Source organism: Silene latifolia, chromosome 2 (assembly GCF_048544455.1).
Source record: "Silene latifolia isolate original U9 population chromosome 2, ASM4854445v1, whole genome shotgun sequence".
Taxonomy (NCBI): Eukaryota; Viridiplantae; Streptophyta; class Magnoliopsida; order Caryophyllales; family Caryophyllaceae; genus Silene; species Silene latifolia.
Genome location: NC_133527.1, coordinates 196,019,367 through 196,044,190, shown reverse-complemented (window position 1 = coordinate 196,044,190; position 24,824 = coordinate 196,019,367). Strand labels below are relative to the sequence as shown.

The 24,824-nt window shown below is 39.8% G+C and overlaps 1 protein-coding gene and 1 long non-coding RNA gene across 2 annotated transcripts; both read right to left on the bottom strand.

Moving 5' to 3' along the window:
• Positions 1-7,367: 7,367 nt before the first annotated feature.
• Positions 7,368-8,686, bottom strand: LOC141632520 (uncharacterized). Its single transcript, XR_012537789.1, has 3 exons — positions 8,339-8,686; positions 7,519-7,610; positions 7,368-7,431 (listed from the first exon to the last, which is right to left on the bottom strand). It is a non-coding gene; the product is annotated as an uncharacterized LOC141632520 (long non-coding RNA).
• A 4,437-nt stretch (positions 8,687-13,123) lies between these two features.
• LOC141644235 (uncharacterized) lies at positions 13,124-16,780 on the bottom strand. Its single transcript, XM_074453707.1, has 3 exons — positions 16,228-16,780; positions 15,319-15,527; positions 13,124-13,619 (listed from the first exon to the last, which is right to left on the bottom strand). Exons 1-3 carry the CDS (start codon positions 16,643-16,645, stop codon positions 13,230-13,232), a joined length of 1,017 nt encoding a protein of 338 aa, XP_074309808.1. The 5' UTR covers positions 16,646-16,780; the 3' UTR covers positions 13,124-13,229.
• Positions 16,781-24,824: the final 8,044 nt, after the last annotated feature.

Sequence of the window (24,824 nt, the reverse complement as noted above, 5' to 3'; positions counted from 1 at the left end):
AGACACACAATCTCACAACTGCACCAAAACCCGCGGCCCAAAAGATTAGGCACAGCCCGACGCAGGCGATTGCCAAATCCCAAATCCGGATCCGGGCCGGGCTCGGGCACGCGCGCGCGTGTGCGAGCTGAATTAAGCACCTCGCAAAGTCTCTACAAAAGACTCCCCATGACCACTAGTGATAAGGTAAGGGAAGGGGTGTTATATAAACCCATAAAACACCCACTTCCTCACCAATGTGGGACAAATGGAAACTAAGAAAATGGCTCTCAAAGCCTCTATTTCCAACAATCACTATACTGAAATCTATGTTACTTAGACTTAGGGATGTCAATTTCACCCGCATCCATCAAAACCCGATCCACCCGATCCTAAAAGATAGATGAAAACCCGATTTAAATGGATGATGGATGGATGACGGATGAAACGGATGATGGATGACGGATGGGTTGGATGAAGAAATTCCACCCGCCATCCATCCATCACCCGATTTTATTATTTTTTATTTAATTTTTTTTACATATAACACATTATTAAGATATAAAATATTTAAATTTTCATATTTTTCTACTCTCAATATAAATATTTTGTGTACCTACCCACTAGAAAGTTAAACTCAAATAATTATCTAACTTTATTTTTGTAGAGAAAAAAAATCATCATTTTTTAACTTGAAATATATAAATACATAACACCCGTTTATCACCCGATCCACCCGTTTCATCCATGAATGATGGATGGATGGATGATAGATGATATGTTTTACGGATGACGGACGGGTTGGATGGGAGATTTTAAAAGGACGGATGGATGACCGATGAGGCTTCACCCGACTCGAACCCGATCCATTGACATCTCAGACTCGGTTAGAAGCTTAGGACATGGGTGTGTACCCAAGTATCCAGGGCGGCTATTTTATGAAAAATTAAGGTTTTGCTAAAATGAAGTGTAAGAGTGTCATACGCACGCGAGCTCATATGAATGTCGAAGTAACAGAGACTGAAATCTACGTCTACCTACATTGGATGAACTGGAACTGCAAATTATACGGAAATGCAAATTATGTTGCCCACAAGTTAGTATTCCTTACAGTCTCAATCAAACTATTTAAATTGGATAAGAGAGAGAAAATCCCTAGAGAGAGAAAATCCCTACATTTCGAATGCTCGAAACCAAATCTGGTCTCCCGCCGGAGGCCACCCAAACCTCCTCCCCAATTCCAATCACACACCCCAACAATGATAATATGATCTCTTCTCCGCATTCACAACAGAAGAATGCTAAAAGAAATACAATGCACTTGGATGAATTCCTGGCAAATTCATCTGGTGACGGAAAATCAACGGATTCAATCCAGGGCAACCCTCTAGTCGGAGGCCATCCTACCCAACATCAGGCTCAACCAAATGCAGCCCCTGCTTCATACAGAGCTATGGTGCAGGGCTTCGGCTCGGGTGGTAGTTCATTCGAAGATCTGTCTTTGGAAGTTTTCGAGGACGATTCAGAGGATGATAACGACTCTGTTGAGGACGAAGATGAAGCCCTATGTCCCATAATCTGTCTCACAAAAATTGAGAAAGCAATCATTAGGAAACCATGGCGCCACTCCCTGATAATCAAGATGTTTGACAAAAAGATCGGTTATCTTGCGCTAATGAGGAAATTACAAGCAAAATGGTCAATCAAAGGTAAACTTACCTTGACGGATTTAACTGGTAATTACTATGTCGCTAGATTTTCAACCAAACAAGACTACGATTTCGTAATGACACAGGGCCCTTGGATGATTGATGACCATTACTTAACAATCAGACGATGGATTCCTAATTTCGTCCCTTCAGAGGACAATATTAAGTATTTAACGGCATGGATCCGTATTCCAAACTTGCCAGTTGAGTATTTCAATGAGATGTTCCTGCAGAAAATAGGGTCCAAGGTGGGAAAAGTTATTCGCATTGACAAGAATACGGCCTCGGCGGAGCGAGGTCAGTTCACTAGGCTAAGTGTCGAGGTCGACATTTCGAAACCACTTCCTTCGAAATTCCGCCTCAATGGTAAAGTCTATTGTATTCAATACGAGGGTTTGAAGATGATATGTTTCAAATGTGGACGATTAGGGCACTCGATAGAACAATGCCCAAAAAATTCCTCATCTGATGCTAGTACTGTCCTCGAAGGCGAAGAAGTGAAAACACAAGCTATAGATCAGAATGTGAGTATCAACTCGCTTGAGGCAGGCCTCCAGCCAGAGGAAAAAGATGACTTCGGAGATTGGATGATGGTAAAAAAGCCTCCGAGGAAAAAACCCGATGCCAACCCGGGAAAACCAGGCCCAATTTTCAATTTTGGAAATAATACAAAAAATCCGGGTACGAGATTCGATATCTTGGCAAATAATCAGGAGGCGCCAATTACTCTGAATAGCTCGAAAGAATCCCAGAATAATGACGGTATTATTAGAAATAATATTGTTTCCCAAAATAAGAATCAAACCAAAATCAATCAAAGAATATTATCTTTGACCAAAAAAACAACCAAGCTTCTGTCAAACAGCTCTTCTACCAAAAATCCAACCAAATTCACTCTCAAAAATAAAAATAATCTATCTAGTAATTCTACTATTATTCCAAATAATAATACATCTACCCTACAAGATATTACCAATCTTTCTATAATTCAAAAAAATCCAACGACTGAAGTTCTGAAAGCACGCCTGACGAAATCAACCTCTGCAAACACAACTGTTACCCCAAACTCCAGTAACATTCAACCTAACCATGAATCCCCATCCATACTTTTCTTATCTAGACCGCCCCCTACCTCAACCGCAATGCCTCCCGCAACATCCTCACATAGTAGTGATACCCCCAACGCAGCAATTGAAGGTAGCAGATTGGCCGGAGATGCCCGCTCCCTTTATGGGGGTGATGATTTCGGAATGTCCAGTGATGGACATCAAGATCGAAGTAGCGAGGGAGCGTCCCTCGAATCTAACAATGGAATTATCGATACCATGGAGTATTGATAAAGTCCTCAAACTCGTAAGTCGTGCTTATCTATCATCTCTCGATTATTTACCTGATCATATGAGTACACAAATACCAAACTTGTGTCCGAACCTTCCCCATATCACCTTCATGGTGTGGAATGTCCAAGGTACCGGAAGTAAGAATAAAATTAATACTATTAAAGAAATTGTTAAGACTTACAAGCCCTCTGTTCTTGCGTTGGTGGAAACGCATATGGGGGCAGAGCACGCGGTAAAATTGGGACAAATTCTTGGATATGACGGGCAATCCCGGGTTAACGCGGTGGGTTACAGTGGAGGTATTTGGCTTTATTGGAGAACATCAATGGTCACTGTATCCCCGGTTATAGAACACTCCCAATTTATTACCATTGAAGTAGCAAGGAACGAAGAATACCCTTGGTTCTTTTCAGCTGTGTACGCAAGCCCGGATCCATCAAATAGACGAGAACTATGGTCTGAATTGGAGAGTTTTGCCCGATCAAATAACCGTCCTTGGCTTCTAGCAGGAGACTTCAATGAAACCAGGTCCCTTAATGAAAGACATGGTGGCAATCGTAATATGGCTCGGAGGTGTGAAAACTTTAATGACTGGATTGAAAACTGTGAACTGATAGAACTCGCTTTCTCTGGACCGTCACATACTTGGGCTCGTGGCAATTCAGTCGAGACGAGGCAAAGTGCAAGGCTAGACAGAGCTCTTTGTAATTCGGATTGGGGTACCATGTTCGAGGAAGCTATGGTCAAGCACCTACCAGCTATACAATCGGATCACTGCCCGCTGCTAATCTCGCCCAATGGTTTCGCTCCCCTAGCAGCGGTCAATAGACCATTCCGTTTTCAGGCGTGTTGGCTCACTCACGAGAAATTTCAAGAATTCGTTGCTAATAACTGGCCATCAGACGGAGTTTTTCCAACACGGCTCAAGAATTTCTCTACAAAAGTTCAAGATTGGAATCAACAAGTATTTGGCAATATTTTTAGACAAAAACGAGAACTCATGGCTCGAATCGAAGGGTGTCAGTGTGAATTGTCGAAGAAACGCATAACTTACCTTATAAAATTAGAAGCACGACTTCGCAAGGAACTTGACGAAGTTATAGACCGTGAAGAGCTATTGTGGTATCAAAAATCGCGTATGGAATTTATCAAGGATGGTGATCAGAATACGGCCTATTTTCACATTAGCACGTTGGTTAGAAGATGGCGAAACCGTATTACTTCTTTGAAAAACGAAAATGGAGCCTGGACAGACGATCCTGCTGAGATTAAAAAAATTGTTGTTGACTATTACAAATGGCTTTATACAGAGGAGCAAAGCTTAGATTTTGAGGATAAGCTCCCGTGGAATATTTTTCAAGAATTTTCTAACAATGATTGGGAATGGCTAAATCGACCTTTTAATATTGCTGAGATAGAAAAGGTTATAAACAATATGGGAGCGCTAAAGGCCCCTGGTCCCGATGGCTTCCAAGCTCTCTTTTATAGGAAAAACTGAGATGTTGTGGCGGAATCACTTTGTGACATGGTCCTTAAAGCATTGGAGGGTAATAGAATGTCGGAAGGCCTCAATGATACACACTTGGTACTTATACCTAAGGTAACCACCCCAAAAGTCATTTCTCAATTCCGTCCTATTAGCTTGTGCAATGTTGCGTACAAAATTATAAGTAAGACATTAGCTAATCGTATAAAAAAAGTCCTCCCACATATTATTTATGAGACCTAGAGCGGATTCGTTCCGGGTAGACAAATTACGGATAATATCGTAGTTTTTCAAGAAGCCATTCACTCTATGAGAAAAAGAAAGGGAAGACAGGGTTTTATGGCCATTAAAATCGATTTGGAGAAAGCCTATGATCGCCTTCGTTGGAATTTCATTTATGACACCATGAAGGATATGGGATTTCCGGGTCTCTTAGTGGATGTTGTTATGGAATGTGTGACTACAGCGAGAATGCAAGTTTTATGGAATGGAGAGCCAACTGAACAATTTACTCCAACGCGAGGAGTAAGACAAGGAGATCCTCTTTCATCGTACCTCTTTGTCATGTGCTTAGAAAAATTACAGCAAGCGATCGATCTTGAGGTCCGTAACAAGAACTGGCGTCCTATTATTATAGGCCGAAATGGGCCGTCTATTACCAATCTCTTCTTCGCTGATGACATGGTCCTATTTGGGGAGGCAAATGAGGAACAAGCTCTAGTCATGAGGTACGTTTTAGACAATTTCTGTGAGGCCTCGGGTGAAAAAATAAGTGCAGCCAAGTCTCGGGTGTTTTTCTCCAAAAATACCGAGGTAGAGGTCAGGAATAGCGTGAGTATGGCCCTCGGGTTTGAGGAAACTGAAGACCTTGGTACCTATCTTGGGATGCCTACCATCAACGGTAGGGTCACTCGCCATACTTTCGAGCATTTAGAGGACAAAATTAATAATAGACTAGCGGGTTGGTCGACGAAGAAGCTGTCACTTGCAGGCAGGGAAACATTGGTTAAATCAACTCTTACGACCTTGGCAAATTATAGTATGCAAACTGCTAAGATCCCGCGTACTATTTGTGATACTATTGACAAGAAATCTCGTCGCTTTTTATGGGGAGGGGATGAGAATAAAAAATCTATCCATTTAATTAATTGGGAAACAGTGCAACAGCCGAAGTCCAGAGGAGGCCTAGGAATTGTTTCAGCCAGACAAGCCAATGCAGCTTTCCTTACAAAACTTGGATGGCGAGTTCTAGCCGAACCTCAAAGCTTGTGGTCGCGAGTCCTCCGAGCAAAATATTGTAACAACAGATGTGACATAGACATTTTCCAACCCAAAAGCAACATGTCTAATGTCTGGGCAGGGATATCGTCACAGTCTAGAACCATAGTTAGGGGTACGGCTACAGCAGTGGGTAATGGAAGACGAACTCTCTTCTGGGATCATAACTGGGTCGATGGTGTGTGCCTCTCCGATAATGTTTTAAGCCCTATTTCCGAAGATATTCTAGGAGCTACTGTTAGCGATATGTGGTGTGAGTCTAATGGTTGGAAGTGGGACCTGTTCGCTGACTTCTTGCCACAAGAAATACTTCTCAAAATTGCATCCATTTCCCTAGTCAATGACCCGAGTTTGGAGGATTCCCTCTACTGGCAAGGCACTTCGTCTGGTAAGTTTACTATTAAATCAGCTTTGGGGTATTTAAAAGGGGTCAATTATGAGGAAATACCGGAGTCTCCTGTTTGGCGTTCCATCTGGCGCCTCCCAGTCCAACAAAGAGTCCGAGTCTTTATTTGGCTAGCTGCCCATGGTCGTTTAATGGTTAATGTCAATCGGGTTAGAAGAAATATGGGAGACGATCCGAGGTGCCCTCGTTGTCATGAAGCTGAGGAGACAGTTGAGCACCTGTTACGCTCGTGCTATGTCTCGCGGCAATTATGGGAGCTGGTGGGTATTAGCCGCAACAACAACTTTTTCTTCAATTCCAATTTCTCGACTTGGCTGACAAAAAACGCAAGTAATGATATTGAGTCCTCCATAGAAGATTGGCCTATGTACTTTGCTATTACTTGTTGGTGGATATGGAGGTGGCGCAACAATATTGTCTTTGGAAGGGAAAACGATAATCCACTAGACCCGAGGACGTTTCTACATCAGCAATTTGCTAGTACGAAACAAGCTCTTGATCGTCATAACATCTTCATTCCTATACCTCGCAATCCAAGGTCCGAAGTGTTCATCCGCTGGCTTCCCCCACCTCACGGGTGGGTTCTTCTAAATACCGATGGGGCTTCTAAAGGTAATCCGGGTCCAGCCGGGGGCGGAGGTATCTTTCGTGACGAGACCGGTAATTTTCTCACTGCGTATTTCTTCTCGTGTGGGTCTTGTACATCCATGAAAGCGGAGCTCCTAGCTCTCCTAACAGGTTTAATGAGAGCCAAAGAACTCAACATACCAAAGCTCATTATACACATGGATAACTCTCCCTGCGTCAACCTCATAAACGAAGATCAACTGGTAAGCAATAATATGAAATTTCTTGTTAAGCAGTGCAAGAAGTTGATTCGAGATACTCAATGGAGAGTAAAGCTAGAGCATACGTACCGAGAAGCCAACAAAGCAGCTGACTTCATGGCTAACAAGGGCGTCGCATCAAGTACTTTAGTTACGCATTTAGATCTTCCTTTTAATGAGCTTCGTCCTATCCTTAGGGAGGACATCTTTGGAGTTACTACCCCCCGTGTAGTAGCTACTAATTAATTTCGGGGCTTTCGCCCCCCTCTCCTACAAAAGAAAAAGAAGAAAAAAAAAAAAAAAAAAAAAAAAAAAAAAAAAAAAGTTAGTATTCCTTACTGTGGTACGAATCGTCTTTTCACATGCATCAATGGCGCCCTTCAAATAATAAGACCCAGCTTCACTCCTGCAAAAACCGCAAGTAACAAACTTTTAATCTTGGTTCCGAAACTTCCAGCAGAAGAAAAAAGGAGCCATATTTAGAGTATCAAACCTTGTATAAGAATGACCACAGTCAAAATAATTCACATCAAACCCAGCATCCTCAATAAGGGACTCAACCAGCAGCTTTGAACAGTTGGCGAACTAGAACAGAGAAACACATAGAATGTCATTGGAAGATTAGCAGCATTAGGTGCTAAATCTGTAATTAGTAGACTATAGTCCACCAGTTATATGGTGTAGAATCCGAGCTTTGTACTAAGATTTTCGAGTTTTGTTTTAAATAATTTGAGCTATGTTATAATGTTTCTGAATTCACACACTTAAACAAAAAAAAAAAACAGAGATATTCTACGTGGTAACCCGTATTTTTTTTCTACATGATAACCTCACTTTCACCAAAAACGCCTTTGACTGGCCATAACTCACAACCATGAGTTCCAAAAGCAATGATTTTTTTTTCAAATCAAAGATATCATTAACGCAGCAATTTGAAAAAAAAAAATGTCGCATTCGGAACACGCTACAAAGAGGTACGGTCAGTCAAAGTTTAAAGTTTGACTGGCCGTAATTCTTTATTTCTTGTCACGAGATCAGAAACTGAATTTTTTTTTTCTACATCAAAGATCTCGTAAAGTGAGTCAATTTGAAAAAAAAAAATAGTCGCTTTTAGAAGTTTTGGTCGTGAATTATGGCCAGTTAAAGGCGTTTTTGTTAAAAACGAGGTTACCGTGTAGAAAACTAAGAAAAACTACAGATAAGCTTGGATAAATGCATAATATTATTACAATGCTTACTATATAACTGGAACAACTATGCGATTTCAACACATTATGGTCTAATGACAATGAAAAAGAAAGGTGGATACATACACAAGTTTGCGTGAAATCAAGCCGTATAAATGCTGCAAGCTTGTCACCAATCTTGTCAAATATTGCGAGTAATTCTAGTGTCCTCTCCAACTCAACCAATAACTCGTTGCTTTTGGTAAGCTCACGAGTTTTTAAATGGCTTACGGTATTTAAGACAAAATCATGTATCTCGGAGATGCTCCGGAATTCTCCTTCTACTTTAGCGGTTGATGGAGATAATATATGAGACTTGGCTACTAATAGCAAAACAACAACCTCAATCGTTTTTCCTTCCTTTAAGTAGTTAAAGAACTCACGCTTGATTTCTTTCGTGTTTAGTGCAATTAATCTGACAGTTTCCAGCGTCCGTCGACACTACCACAAGACCAAAAAATATGATCAAGTTATTTCAAAAGATTAAAAATATGAACTTTGAATTAACTCAAAAAAAAAAAATACATATAAGCTTGATTCTTATACTTGCTTGTACAATGCTCTATATATAACTAGATGTATAATCTTATTTGTGAGTAGAAGGGGCTGAGCAAATTTAGACCCGCACCGGAAAAATGGACCGGACCGGACCATTTGGTCTGGATCAAACCCGGACAAAATTATTTTGCTCCGGTCCTCGTCCCTCGGTCCTCATTTTTTCAAGGTTTGGTCTTCGGTTCGGTCCGGTCCAAGACCGGTTAATTTAGTTTCGGACCAAATGAACTAAATTTCATGTTTTTAATGATGCAACATTAAAATATTATGAATCAAATTAATATTCATACCGCAGGCGCGCCATAGCGACATGTAATGGGAGCGCGTTTTTTAACTCCCCATGGTCCGCTCTAACATCAGCCGAAAATCCCCTTTGAAGCAGTAAAGCGGTCATCTTAGGAGAATTGTATGTAGCAGCCCGATGCAGTTTCGACAGATAAGACGTCGCAAAAGGTATTTCAGCTATTTTAGTTTGTCCGTCAAGAATAGCAGCAGCACATTTGCTAGAATACCACGCAAATATTGTCACCAATATCTTTTTTTTTGGTGCAAATGAGGGGCAAGCCCCGATAACTAATTAGCTATTACAAGGGGAATAGCTACTCCAAGAATATCCTCGCGCAAAATAGAACGGAGAGCTCCGGTTGGAGCTTGAATAAAGGTTTTTGTAGTACTCGACTCAACACCTTGATTTGCGAGCCAATCTGCTGCTCTGTTTGCCTCTCTGTAACAATGCTTCAGCTCCACTTTCCAGCTGTTGTCAAAGATAAGATCCTTGCAGTTTTTAACTATCGATCGTAAGCTATTGCTTACTAATTGCTCCTCAAGAATCAGTTTTATGCATGGGGAATTGTCCATATGAATAAGAAGCTTATCGATGTGCAAACTTCGAGCCCGTACAAGACCCGCTTCAAGTGCCAACAACTCGGCTCTCATTGAAGTGCAATACCCACTGGAGAAGTAAAAGGCTTCAATAAAATTACCTGTTTCGTCTCGAAAGAGACCCCCACAACCGGCTGGACCGGGATTACCTTTTGATGCACCATCGGTGTTCAGTAGAGACCAACCATGAGGTGGTGGACTCCACCTAATATTGTCACCAATATCAAATATAAGTCTTCATCGAGAAGATGAGACGGTAAGTTATCGATCAATTCAACGAAAGCAGGTTTATTTTCGTATAATAAGGCTAATTCGATTTGTTCGAGACAGGATCGATCTTGATGAGATTCGATAGTGTTGGCATGAAATTCCCGAAACGGTTCATCAAAAAATAGTGGCTGTCCAGAAAGATTAACAGCAGTTCATTAATATCTGAGCGTAGAATCATAAAAATAATTCATATTCTCACTGTCTCAATCATTTGTTTACGTTTAATCAAAATTAAAATAACTATCACCATGAGTATAAATGATAAGCAAAGGACTGATACGATTATCATATTCATTGGCAAATACTCTTCACAATAAATGGTAAACAAAAAGATTAACAGCGATTCAATCATTTGTTTACATTTAATCAAAATTAAAATAACAAGCAGAATAAATATAAACGGTAAGCAAAGGACTGATACGATTATCATATTCATTGGCAAATATTATCTCCATTTCAATCATTTGTTTACGTTTGATTAAAATATTGCTCACAATAAAAGGTAAATAAACGACTGAGACGGAAAGAGGGGTAAAAGGAGTCATCTTAATCAAACAGGTGATAACTATAGATTAGATAGATCACATACCACATGGTCCGTATCCATCTTAATCAGCAGCAGCAATCAAACGACTCTTCACTACTCAAATTTTAGTTTTTTGCACAGCTATGAACAAACAGTAGGTCTTGTTTAAAACCGTCTTGAGTTTGGGATATAAAAGTAGTAACGGGTTCTATTCGGATCTAAATGGTACCCGTCAAGTAGTATGACGTGTAAATGAGGAACCGCAAGGTGGTAGATTGCTAGTGTTTTAGTGATGACAATATTAAAAGCCCATATGGCCCAGATCCAATAACGATGGGATGAACACTTCATTGAAAGTGGCCCATAGTTTGTTGGTGCTCTTATAGGCCCAAGTACATAGGCGTATCATGTTTCCACTTGCAGCGGCTTTCCTATAGAATCGTCTTATACCATTAAAACTAATTCGAGCGACCCACACCGTTTGATTCAGTTCATTGAACGTGGCTTATAGTTTGTTGGTACACATATTTCATTATTATGTTTCTATCATTTCGAGTTACAAATACTCCTAAATAAATAATGGACTTTTTCACATTTCGAGACACACACTTCTCTCTTCAATATCTCTCAAATTATATGATTAAATATAGTAATATGTATACTCATATGAAAGAATTTTTCTTGGTATAATTTTTATAATTTTTTACCAAATATATTTTTGTAAATATTAAAGTCAAAGACTCGCCTCAAAAAAGCAAAACGTCATATATTAAAAAATGGAGGAAGTATTATAGCAGTGTACGCCGATAAATGAGCGCTGATCATACTCGCAAGACCCCTCCAAACTGGTTAAGCTAATTTAAGGGAGACTTACATGTAGAAAAAAGAGAACATTTAAATGGGTTTCAAGTCCCAACTCCCCAACCAGTGGTGGAGCTAGAGGGACTAGCAGACAGGAATGAGAAATTCCGAGTTTATAGTTAAAATATTTTAATTTTTTTTTTTTGAGGTTTTCTTAAACCCTGAGATTTTCCTTAACTCATACGTCGGCCGTTGTTATTGGCATCTAATTTTTGCAAGTTGCAACAAATAGTACATTTGTACCTCATCAACTATAGACATAGTACTACGACAGTAACATTATCCAATCATTGAATCTCCACGTTTTATTGAACATATATAAACCAATCTTCTTCGTTTATACAATTTGACACGTCATTGAAATATATGCATCCTAGAATACCATAGGTATTGGTATAGATGGATGGGGCGAATAGACGGGTAAAAACCTCTAATAAAATGGGTATGGGGGACAATGTGGGACACCCCTCATGTGCTTCCCACTTTATGACAAATGGGTATTTTGTGAGAGGAAATGGTATCCGTCTATACATATAGATGGATAGTGTCCGTCTATAATGAGAATTTGTGCCTAGAATAACCGCAAATTTCTTTTGTAATGGGCATATCTGTTCGTCGCAAACTTATAAGGGTTAAAAAAAACTATCATTTGTAGTAGACAAGACCAAAACAAAGTGTTTAGGGAGTAATAAGTTGTTTTGTCTTATCTATCCACATGAATAATATTTGATCCGTGACTTGCTTAAAAATAACAACAAGTCAGTAAACATATTATGACAATTTTATACACTAAAACGGTCTCACTATACTAAAAACAATTTTTTCACGTGTGAACAGTTCTACATAGTAAAATTGTCTTATTATATACTTCACCTCTACTTTCCTCCATATCTTATCTAAATTCATCATTTTTTGGAGTAATCCCATGGATTTTTATACATACTCTATAGACCTTATCTTATCTTTACTTTTTTTAGGGGGATATTAACCTACCAAATCCTTCACACATCCCCAAGGAACTTTTGATCTATCATTGTCACGGTTGTCGATGTCATCGCCTTTATTCAAATGGTTGCTAGATGTCATGAATTCAAGAAATTCTATTTTAAATGTCAAGTCGAGACTCTAAATTACACGGAGTACCCTTTTAGTCACTACTATTCACTTAGATTTACAACAATTTTAGAAATTTCACATTTATTTTAGAAGATGTTGCTAATCCAAGTGAATTTAAAAATAAATACACCTTAATAAATTAACGTGGTGCGATGAGACTTTACTCCTTGGCTTCATTCTGTTCAACTTCATACTCCTTCCGTTTCAGTGATATGTTCACACTTTCTTTATTTTGTGAGGGGAAAATAAAGAGGGAAATAAAGGAAGTGTAAACATATCTATTAGGATGATATTAGGCCCATTAGGATTTAGTAGTGACGGCTACGTCTGGCTGTCTCTAGGATTTTAGTAATGCTTAGGGTTTCTTGTAAGGTATTATAAATAACGATAATTCAACTCATATCAATAACACAACTATTTCGACGAACTGCGAGGTCCCGGGTTCGATGCCCTAGACGGGAGCACTGAGGTATTTGCACGGTGGCCCTATGGGTCTGTTAAACGAGGTGCCGACTTTCCGTGCTGTCGCGTATCCTCAAGGTTTGGGCTCTCCGGACTCTTCTTATGATCTCTGGTGTAAAGACACTCGCCATAGTTCTAACTAGGCGGATCCAATAAGGTTTGAAAGGAAAGTCATTTCCCTTGCTTGCAAAAAAAAAAAATAACACAACTATTATCAATACAATTACTTTATGCAATCTCCTCCCTTATAATCTTAACAATATCACTGAAACGGAAGGAGTAATAAACAACACTGCTTATTCACTTTCAAGCGACACTTATAATAGTATCCTCGCTTCCATTGAATCCTCCAAAGGGATTAGATCGTTGAGACGATTCCTCATTTGATGGCGATTGAGAAAGATTAAGGGAAAGGAACGGTTCGAGATCTCTTTCTCTTGTATTATTTGTACTAGTGGTTGAAATTGAGGAGGCAGATGATAATAATGTTGGTGTTTGATTTAGGTTGAGATTTGCTATCATTGAAGAGGGTGGCTCAGCAATTAGTGTTGTTGTACGTGCATCATTGTTAGCTGAAATTGGTGGCCAATTAGAAGGACATGGTCCAAAAAATATTGTTGGCTTATTTGCATTTTGTTTTGATTGAAAAGTTGTATCTAGTGTGTGCAATTGGTCGGCACTTGATGAACGGGTCATCTGCAAAATACAAACGATAAATTATATACGGAGTACATAAATTTTGGGTCCAAAATAATAATAAATAAGTATTTAATCAATGGCAACAAAAGATAGCGCGTTTTACACTTATTATAAAGCTAATTATCATGTTAGAATTTAAACTTAAGAACTTTGTTGTCTAAGACGGTTACATCTAATTACATACACGGTTTCAAGTAATCATTTTTACAAATTCTTGTTTAATACATTTATCCGTTTTAATGATAAAACGAAACCAAATAGATACCAGATGAGAAGGATAGCTTCCAAGATAATACTCCCTCCCAGTCACTATATTGTTTCCATTTGATATGGGCACAATACTTAAGAAAAAATATTAAAATAAGAGTAAAAGAGTTGTTTGGGTTGGTGATAGGAGAGAGGGATGAATTATTAGTAGTCAAATAAAGAATTGTGGGGCCAAAACAAAAAGAAAAGTAATAAAATAGAAGTAAAAGAGTTGTGTGGGGTTTGGTGATAGGAGAGAGAAATGAATAAAATAAGAATAAAAGTTTCTAAAAATAGAAAGGAGAACATTAGTTGAATAATCCGTTTCGGGAAAGAGGGAACATTATAGTGACGGGGAGGGAGTAGCAAATAGTTTGTCTACACAAAATTTCATTATAGACGGCAACTATCCGTCTATAACTAAAGACGGGTCAAATAACATACCACATTACGCATAAGACAAACAACAACTTGCGTGGTGGGGCCCAAAAATGTCACCACTTTAAGAGTATTTGACCCGTTTCTTGTTATAGACGGATATATCCGTCTATAGCAAGACTTGCTGGTTTGTCTAATAGTCATTAGGTAACAGTATTTGGATTCATTTGCCATTAAAACTAATATTACTATTTTAAGCAAGATGAATTGAATTATTATAACAGCCGCAAATAATTTATCCATCATTAAGATCATTATTAAACCACGACAAAATTACAACCAAAATGAAAAGGACGTCAAATAATCAAAATCTTTAGCAAATATTAATGAATAATGCTATGCATACGTAACATACCACGTATCACACATGTCAATACACAAGAAATTAAATTGTCACCAACCCTTATTCCTAAAGATAATGTCTTTATCGACTAATTCAAAATCATTGACAATTAATCAAATAAGATCATATCTTAAGCTGAAATACTCCACATTTAGTATTTAATTTAAGCCATAATCATGTGATAAGTACCTTTGTCTACACCTAAAACGACAAAATGTTGTGTTAAGCAAATGTGGTTGCTTAGAACTAGTGCTTCATTTTGATGGATTCATCTATTTATCTACTTGATCATATTAGGATCACTTATTTCTTTTTAAGACGGATATATTTATCTTAAATTTAAAATGGGTTAAATAATACGACATTTGAATAGACAAGACAAGTTTTTTACTAATCTCTAGACGATCTGAACTTATCTATCCTTTTTTACACATTTTAAGTCTGGAACTCATATTTGTGTTTTAAACAATTATTTGTGTATCAGAATAATCCGAATAGACTTGATATTTAATTAATTTATGTAGTGATAATTATTCAATAATTAGTTTTGTGACGGTCCAAATTACCTACATTCAGATAAAATAGTGTGTCGTATGACATGATATTTCACCTTATAGTGTATGTCATAAAACAGTATTATATGAGTTTTTGTATATATAAGAAACTTACGGTGTCGGTGGTGATGTCAAAGAGACTAGAACGACGACGTCTCCGGTTAAGATTAGTTCGTCGGAGAAAATATTTCTGAGCATGGCTAGCAACTTGAGTAGGTGTCCTTGTTTTGACAAAGTTTCGAGCAATTCCTCTCCAATCCCCTTTACCTACTTGATTCAATCCCACCAAAAATAGCCTATGCTCCTCTTCCGTCCATGGGATTCCTATAATTCCAATCAAAATAATTAAATCACTTGTACCAATATTCGTCACAAAAGTGTAACATCTAGTCTTGCTATAGACGGATATATACGTTTATAGCTAAAGACGAGTCAAATAGCTTGAAAGTGGTGACATTTTTGGCCCCCACCACCCACTTGTTGTTTGTCCTATTAAGAATGTGGTATTGTATTTGACCCATCTTTAGTTATAGACGAATATGTGCCGTCTATAATGAGATTTGAGAAAAACCCGTCTCATATTTTAGAGTGTGAGACGCACCATCAACATAATCATATATACAACCACAATTCAACCAAAATATTGTATAGTTTTGAGTAGTAAAGTTAAAATATATTTTCTTCGTTTCAATCATTGATTACCTTTTGGTTAAAATATCTCGCATTCTCGCACACAAAATCAAAAGAGAGAAATAAATGATTGAGACGAGAGAGCAGCACAATTTGGAGAAAAGTACTAAATTAGACATTTTTCTTGGAAAAAAATTGTCGCTTACGGAGTATTAAATTAGTGTGAGACGTACCATTTAAAGTATATAACAACATACTCATAAATAAATCCATAATTAAAACCAAATTATTAAAGTTTTTAAGTAGTATTAAACAAATAGTAGAATTAGACTCTTCATAATATAAGACGGTTTCATAGGAGAATTTGAACATTAACGATGATTATGTATAATACCTCTCTTGCGGTCATGGTGTCGTTTGCCAGACGCTTGAGAAGCGTCATCAGACGCATAACCTCCCGAATTACCAAAATTCGCTGCGGAATAATGAGACGTTTGTCGTTGTTGCTGTTGTTGTTGATGCTGCTGCTGCTGTTCATATTGAGCAAGATTGTTCATACTCATACACTTTCTAAAACTTGAAGAAGTTGGAGATGGAGATGGAGATGCAGGTGAAAGAGGTGAAGGACAACTTTCAATTGACGTTAACCTGACTCCAAATAACATAACACCGTTATTATTATTGTTATTATTATTATTATTATTATTATTATTAGGGGTGTCATGGTCGGTGCACGTCCTAGCGTTGTGGCCGTCGTGACCGCACCGAGAACATGCTCGCGCTACCTTTAGAGATACCGGTATTGTGGCCATAATCTTTGTTGTATCGGACTATCGGAGTTGTATGGCGGAGGGTATATTTTTTGGATGGGATCACAATTCACAAAAATGGGGTTGGTTTGGTGAGCTACTTATATATAGAATATAGATAGAATAACAAAAGGAGACAAGTATGTAATTTTGTCTAAGCCCGTTTTACTCTAACACACAAGTAATTATTGTTATCATTATCATGTTATAAGTCATACATATGGTTGATATTTGATTAGTTTACGTCATTTCACTCCCCGTTTCTCATGTATTTTTGCCCTCTTAAGCACGGTTTTAGCTCACTCTTGCTCATGTTTTTCCCTTTATTTCACGTGCCGCGATATTATGACCCCCGTGATCTTTTGCAGGGAATTAGCCTTGAAAAAGGGAAGACGGAATGAAACCCGAGTGAAGGAGCTAACCCGTGTTAGCTTGAGAAGAAAAAGAAGTGAAAGGTGCTGAGAAGAGTGTTCTGCTGGCAGACCGGCAGACGGTCCACCGGCAGAACACCCCCCCACAATGCCAAGAAAAAAGGAAAGAAGACTTTGAAGACTGTGTTCTGTCGGCAGGCCGGCAGCCGGTCCACCGGTAGAACACAGCAGCTATAGTTGAATTGGAATTAGAGGAGAAAAAGGCAGTTGGCCTCGCTACCGGTAGACACACCGGCAGCCGACCAACCGGCAGAGCACATCACAAGGAAGAATTTGAAGACCTGAAGACTGTGTTCTGCCGGCAGCCGGTCCACCGGCAGAACACACTTGCCAGCTATTTCCAAAATTCTCAACTTCGAATTTATTTGACCTCGCTACCGGTAGGCGAACCGGCAGCCGGTCCACCGGCAGAACACAACAGCTGACGGATTTTGGGCTTTTCTCCTCCTTTCTTCATAATCTTATGAAAGACTATAAATACCCCCTCCCTTAACCATTTGTACACACAACCCTAGATCTAAATTAACTTCTTTTTCCAAGTTTGAATCTTGTTAATTACATTGCTAATCTTTCCCTAATTAGAACTAGTTTTTCAATTATTACATCATAATTAGTAGTAGAAATTGGGTTGTAAGAAGATTGAAGGTTCCTCCTTTCTTATTGTTCAATCCAAATTCCTTTCTTGCTATTGAGTTGGTATTATTTCTCTTCCTAATTTCATTAGTTTACATTTGATTTTCCATTAAGTTTTGTTTAATTGTTTGTGTTAAATTTCCATTCTTGTTGTTTGATTGTTGTTATTTTCTCTCTTATTCATCTTTCCTTTGTTCATCCTTGTTATTTACACCCAAAGATTGAGTCTTTGATTTCCTTGTGCTAAAGATTGAATCTTTGAGTTACTTGTGTTAAAGGTTGTGTCTTTTAGTTTAATCATCCTTATTATTAGATTAAATTATATTTCTTCATAATTATTGTTGGATTATTGCATGTTTAAAAGTAGAACTCATTCTCCCATTATGTTTATGCTTAAATACTCCATCTTTATTGCTTTTCTTGCCTTTAGAAACGTGATTAGTGAGTAGTCTTCTACTAGGACTCGGTTTTACCCGGTATGGGTAATTTCACTAATTAATTCTCGTAAAGGTTAATTGTTTGGGGAGATTGGTGAGGGTAACTTAGAGGAATGAATTGTTTATGGATTGATTTTGGGTAGTGTCGACTTGTGACCCTTGTCCACCAACGAGAGTTGGTTAGGTTGGAAATCGGGTACCCGGAATTCGACCCTATTGCTAACCTCGGTTGAGACCGAAAGGGAGAACCGGGGGAGGGTACCTCTAAGTTAGCGTTTGAAATCGACCCTCGAAAGAGGGAGTGGGATGACCCGGAGTTTGATGGGGGCTTAATGACCTTAGTTAATGCTAGGCTACCTTGAGAATTATATGTGTTTTCGGGTTGTTGGGCTTTAGACTTGGGATACCGATTTTCGAACCCGAGAGGGGCGTTAGTTGGGGTAGCTAGTGTCCTATTGCGAACCCGAGAGGGAGGTTTTAGGCGAATTAGAGCCATCTCCTCCTTACCTTTCTACCCCTTAAGATTAGCCGAGGGAATTAACATGTGAAATTACGTATATTCGTGGGAGAACCGAGTTCTAGCCTTTCCTATTATTTAATCAACTCTTAATCCTTTTTAGCTTGTTCTTTGCTTGTCTAGTTTATTAGCCTTTCAATTTGCTAGTTTAGTTCTAGATCGTTACCACTTACCATCTCTCAATTTTAGTTTGACTTAGCTAAGCTCGTGAATTAGAACGATTCGTAGTCTACCTACTCCTTGTGGGATCGACCCTCTAAAGTGTGCATCGACAAATCGTGCACTTGCGAGGTATTCTTTTGAAACCATCAATGGTAGTACTTTTTCTAAAATGTGTCCTAAGAGGACATATTAACAAAATTTAAATGGAAAATTTGACAATAAATATAACATTAAATATGAAAGGGTTCTATTATTTCAATTTTCCAAGATATTTAGGGTAAGACTTTTCATTTAAGTACACTTTGCACTTTCTCGATGGGTCAAGGGTCTCGCTGGTTTCCAGATAATCTATATCACAACCAAGGGGATGAATCTCCGAGACACATTTTTTTGTCTTGTTATCGCCAGTGAGGATCCTCTGTCCCACTTTTGTGTCCCATTGTGTGTGACACACCACTTACATTTCGACACATTACTTGTGGCAAAATAAAATACTACAATATATATATGAATTTGTTGAGGTGTTAGAAGCTAAGTGGTATTTCTCTGAAGCTCAGTTGATTAAGATAAGTAGAGAGTTGTTCGATCTTTTGGCCACCTGTGATCGTCACTTCAAGATCGAATGTCGTGGATGTTGACGTTGATTCCCGTATTCAGTCGTCCGTACGCCATCAACACACTTATGATACTCGATGTCGTTACTTTTACGTTGTTGTTTTAGTTTATCGTTTTAGTAAAATAAGTGCATTTGACCAAATGAGTCAAATCTCATCTGTATAAGAACTTATTATTTATTTATAGCTGCCAAAAAAAAAAGAATTTTCATTTAAGTCTTCTTAACATGTAATGACACATTTTAGAAAAACCGCTAGTATATTATTTGGTTTGATTTGTGAAGTAGTTAGATTTATCCATTAAAGTTGTATTTTCGCTAAAGTTATAAGGTATACATATTACTAATAGATAACGAAATATATTCATCGATTTTGAGTAAACTTTATATTTTCGGTGGATAACAACATAGTACGAGTATGATTTATTACGAGAATATATTAAAAAAAGTGACATATGGAATAATTTGTTAATTACTATCTTGAATAAATTCTATACCGCATAATTATATCTCGTCTTTATACTCGTCTTTAAATTAATAGGTCTTGGTATTGATGGGTGAGGCGAACAGACGGGTAAAGACCTCTAATAAAATGGGTAGGGGGGACAAGGTGGGGCACCCCCATGTGCTTCCCACTTTATGACAAATGAGTATTTTGTGAGGGAAAATGGTATCCGTCTATCAGGGGCGAACCCAGAAATAAAATTTAGAGGTAGTGAATTTTTCTGATGTTGTTTTACACTTATGTTAAGGTGCATATTTAAAAAAATTGGGGTAGCAAAAGTCGATAATCTTAATCATTTTCTGGGAATTTGGGGTAGCGAGTGCTACCCTTTGCTACTATGTAGGTTCCCCCTGCCGTCTATACGTATAGACGGATAGTGTCCGTCTATAATGAGAATTTGTGTTATTAATGTTCAACACCTACCCAAGACATCAACAAATAATTGAAAAATAAATGATGAATAAGAAATGTTTGGTTGTATATAGAAGGTCCAAGAAATAAAAAAACAAGATTATTTGTTTTATTACAAATTGTTCAAAGATATTTGATAGGCAAAAGAATGAAAACGAATGGTGGGAAAAGAAGAGTGTTTCCCTGCCGTTGAGGTGGCATATTCTTTGTTGCATATATATTTTGAGTGATTTTATACTAAGACTAGGCTAGGCTACGTATCTATTTGTCATCAATTGTAACCAATGCCAATCACTTGGCTTGGTCGCAATAGCTCTTTCCCTGAGTGGTGGGAGAGATCCCAAACCCCACGTTCATTGCCTTTAGAATTATCTTTATTGTCATACGTACACAATTGTACAGTACAATACGTGTTGGTTGTAACATGTAAGAGCTTACTTGTTGCAAAATGGATCGTTAAAAATGTCCAAATACATCGTCAATGAGTTATCATGAAAATAAATACAAATATACGGAATGATTCATAAGTCTCCGAAGTCTATTTAGAAAAAGGGACAGATTGGGGATGATAGTAAGGTCGTTTGGTTACCCACTAAAAAACACAGGAAGTACAATTCATGTGAATTGCAAAATGGGTAACTTGTTTGGTTACCCTAATTCACATGAATTGGAACTTCCCATGAATTCTAATTCCTCCATAATGGAGGAAGTTGCTTACCTAGGTCCCCTTAGGTAAGTGGGAATCTTACACGAATTACATTCCTATATGCAACCAAACAACATTTTCTAATTCACATGAATTCTAACTTCATGTGATCTTTCACTTCCTAGGCAATGGAAATTCCTGCATGCAACCAAACGACTCCTAACATTAACTTTTGGTTAGAGATCTCATTATCGCTGATAAGTAGTGTGATGTTTGTAAATTGTCCGCCCGAGTGAATAACGATATTGTCAACCAGATAATATTTAATATTCCTTTGCCACATAATGAGATTCCAGATACTCTCTTTTGGAGGCTATCATAGTGGATGAAAATTTCTCTATATTATGAATTGTTTAATATCATAGGGACACCATTTGCCTAATATATTTCTACAGTATTATTTCAAATGATGAATTATTATTCAACGATACACAAACGTTATAATTTACTTTGATTGACAGTACTCGTCCTCCTTAACATTTTGCAATTATCATTTTACGACAGTTTAGAGTTATGACTATTTAGGCTATGTTCTTTTCGGCTTAATTTCAGCTTTCATACGTTTCATTTCAGCTTACTTCAGTTCAGATTAGTTCAATTCAATTCAGCTCAACTTTGCTTACTCCAGCACTATTCATATCAGCTAACTTCAATTCAATTCAGTTCAATTGAACTCAATTCAGTTCCGTTCAACACCATTCAGCCCTAAAAACACATTTAAAAACTTTTACATATAATCGTCTTCTCTAAAGAGAATAACTTGAATGGTCAAACAAAACTACAAAATTAATAATAAATATTGATGGGCATATTCTGCACCGCTGACCAAGTCAACATATTGAGCAAGGTCAAAGATATCCACAGCAAGTCAACGACTTAGACGACCCTTAGCCGATCTGACCCATCGGCCGGTCGACTGGTCTCGGCATGACAACTTTGCCGGTAAGGGGACACATACCCGCGTACTCATATCCAAGACCCCTCGGCGGTGAGTCAACAGGGCCCGCCGGCCTGCCATAGGTCCCTCGGCCGAGGGGTAGATCCGTCTTTCCACCTGCTAGCCACTTGGCCACTTGGCCACTACGTGACAAAAGGTGAAAGCCTATAAATACTCCTCAATCTTCATTGAGGAAAGGATCCAAAAAATACACAACTAAACCTAAATATACTATTCATCTGGTAATATCTTCCTTATCTCTCTACAATATACATTCAGCCAAGTAACAACTTATCCCTTAAGTTTACTGACTTGAGCGTCGGAGTGAGTACGCTTGGCACAAAGCCAAGCCCTCGCCTTCGTTCATTGTTGCAGGAGAGGCCGAGAGGAACGATTAAGACCAAAGGAGAATCCAACTCAAGACATCATTCAATTAGCCACGGGTGGTAACTATACTTGCTCTGGAATTACACCCGGAACAATTGGCGCCGTCTGTGGGGATAGATACTAGAAGCTAGTCACATTCATTCCCAAACAAAAAAAAAACAACAAAAACCCACCCAAAAAGCTAAGATGTCAAAACAACAAGACGCAGTCGTGACCGACGAAACCGCATTCTACCACGATGATACTTTCAACAATTAGAGTCGTGCGACCCTCCCACCGGCGAGTAATCCAACCGGAGTTCGGGATGCCAATAATACGGACACGCCGCCGCGACCAACCAGTCACCATCATGGGACATGTGGTTGACATAGCAAACCTGAAAATGGTCCTGGACCTAATTAGTAATACGTCTGCTCACACCGTCACGCCGACAAGAGCGGCGGAAACGACCCGAGACCGGGGCCCAAAACGTGACTCCGAGAAATTTGAACGGAGCACTGGGAGAAGCGACCCGCCAAGTCGCCGGGGAGCCCAAAGTGGGCGTGGTAGACCTAAGTCCTTCCCGCACTCATGGGAGGACAGGCGTCCCGCAACACGAACGAGGCTTACCCCAAAGGAACCGGAGGAGTCCGACTCGGCGAGAGTTGGAGAAGAAGCCCGAGTCGAAGAAGGAGTCCTTCCCGCTACGAGGAGAGGAGCCGGATTAGGAATGCGAGGAGCCGATCGCCGCGTGTCGTTCGACACGTGGTCAGACAGCCCCTCAACGCCTACGTCCTAAAAGTCCAGGTGCCAACTAAGCTCAAGTTGCCACCCCTATCATACAAAGGAGATAGTAATCCAGCCGACCACGCTAAGGCTTTCGAGTCTTACATGTCGGTATGGGAGCAGCCCGATGAGGTCTGGTGCCGAGTTTTCCCAACAACTTTGCACGGGATGGCTCAAAGTTGGTACAAGGGGCTTCCCGACGGCTCGGTATACTACTACGCCGACCTAAGAGACGCCTTTCTAGCCCAGTACTCTTGCAACAAGAGAAGGGCCGTGGAGACATCGGACCTCCTAACTATCAAACAGAGGGGGAGTCTCTACGAAGCTATGTGAAGAGGTTCGATGGAAAGGTCCAGCAGATTCGGAAATTAATCCCGAATCGGCGGCCTCTTCGCGGCGATGAAGGGCCTCCCAAGGGGAGACTTAAAAAATGAGCTCATCAAGTGCGGAGGCCTGAGCTTGGATGCCGCCAGGAGGATGGCCGACCAGGCCGTCAAGGTAGAAGACTATCACAAGACATGGGTCGGCCCCAGCGAGGCCGAGCCCTCCGAAAAGAAGAGCCACCGGGAGGACAAACCGGATGAAAGACGCCGTGACAACAACGGGTCACGGTCCGATGAAAGACGCCGTGAGAATAATAGGTCACGGTCGGACAAGTCTGCCAGAAAACAGACTCGACAGGCGCGGGGTGGAGTTCGGGAACGTACCACCGGAGGCGGTATAGTGATAAAACCCCCTCGTCGTATCGGCCGCCGGGTCTTCGCCCGAGCAAAAACGAGGGCCAGAAGTGGGAGAGACCCCCAAGCCAAAAAGTGACGGTGACACGAGCGATCTTTGTGAGTACCACGGCCACACCCCATCTAACCAACGATCCGCATCCGAAGAATGCCATTGAAGAGCTGATCCGGAAGGGGAGCCTCGGCAAGTACGTTGCCAAAGGCCAAAAGACTGACGCCGACAGTTCGGGTAAGAAATCCGTCTTCGAACGGATAGGAGTGATCCATGTTGTCATCGGGGGCAACGAGAACGGAGGGTCCGCTCATGGGCACAAACGGCACCTGAACGAGCTATATCAGGCCGTCAACTTTGTGCCCAACACAGCGATCCCTGCTTCCAACATCCCCGATATAACCATCGGAAGGAAGGACTACGAAGGAGTCATCGCTCCTCACAGCGACCCACTTGTAGTCAATTTGGACATATCCAACCACCTAGTCAAGAGGTGCCTGATTGACACAGGCGCGTACACGAACATCATGTTCAGAGAATGTTTCCTCAGTCTCGGCCTGAAAGTCAAGGACTTGAGCCCCTGCACCAACCCACTATACAGCTTCTCTGGGGCCGACCTGGTACCACTAGGATCAATCAGACTCCCGGTGACATTCGGCGAAAAGAATGCGGCCAAAAATGTCCTAGCCGAGTTCGTGGTCATCGACGGCTCATCCGCCTACAACGTTCTCATAGGCCGAGTCACCCTGAGTGAGGTTGACGCAGTGATGTCCATCCGGGCCCTAACTCTGATGTATGTCTCGGACCGGGGGGAATCGCATAAGCTCGTCTCCAAAGACGAGAATGACGAGGTGGTCAACGTCCAGATAGCCGCCAGAGGATGCAACATGCAATCCCTCAAAGTGGCGAAGAAATCAGAAAAAGGGAAAAGTCTATCCTTACAACAGGA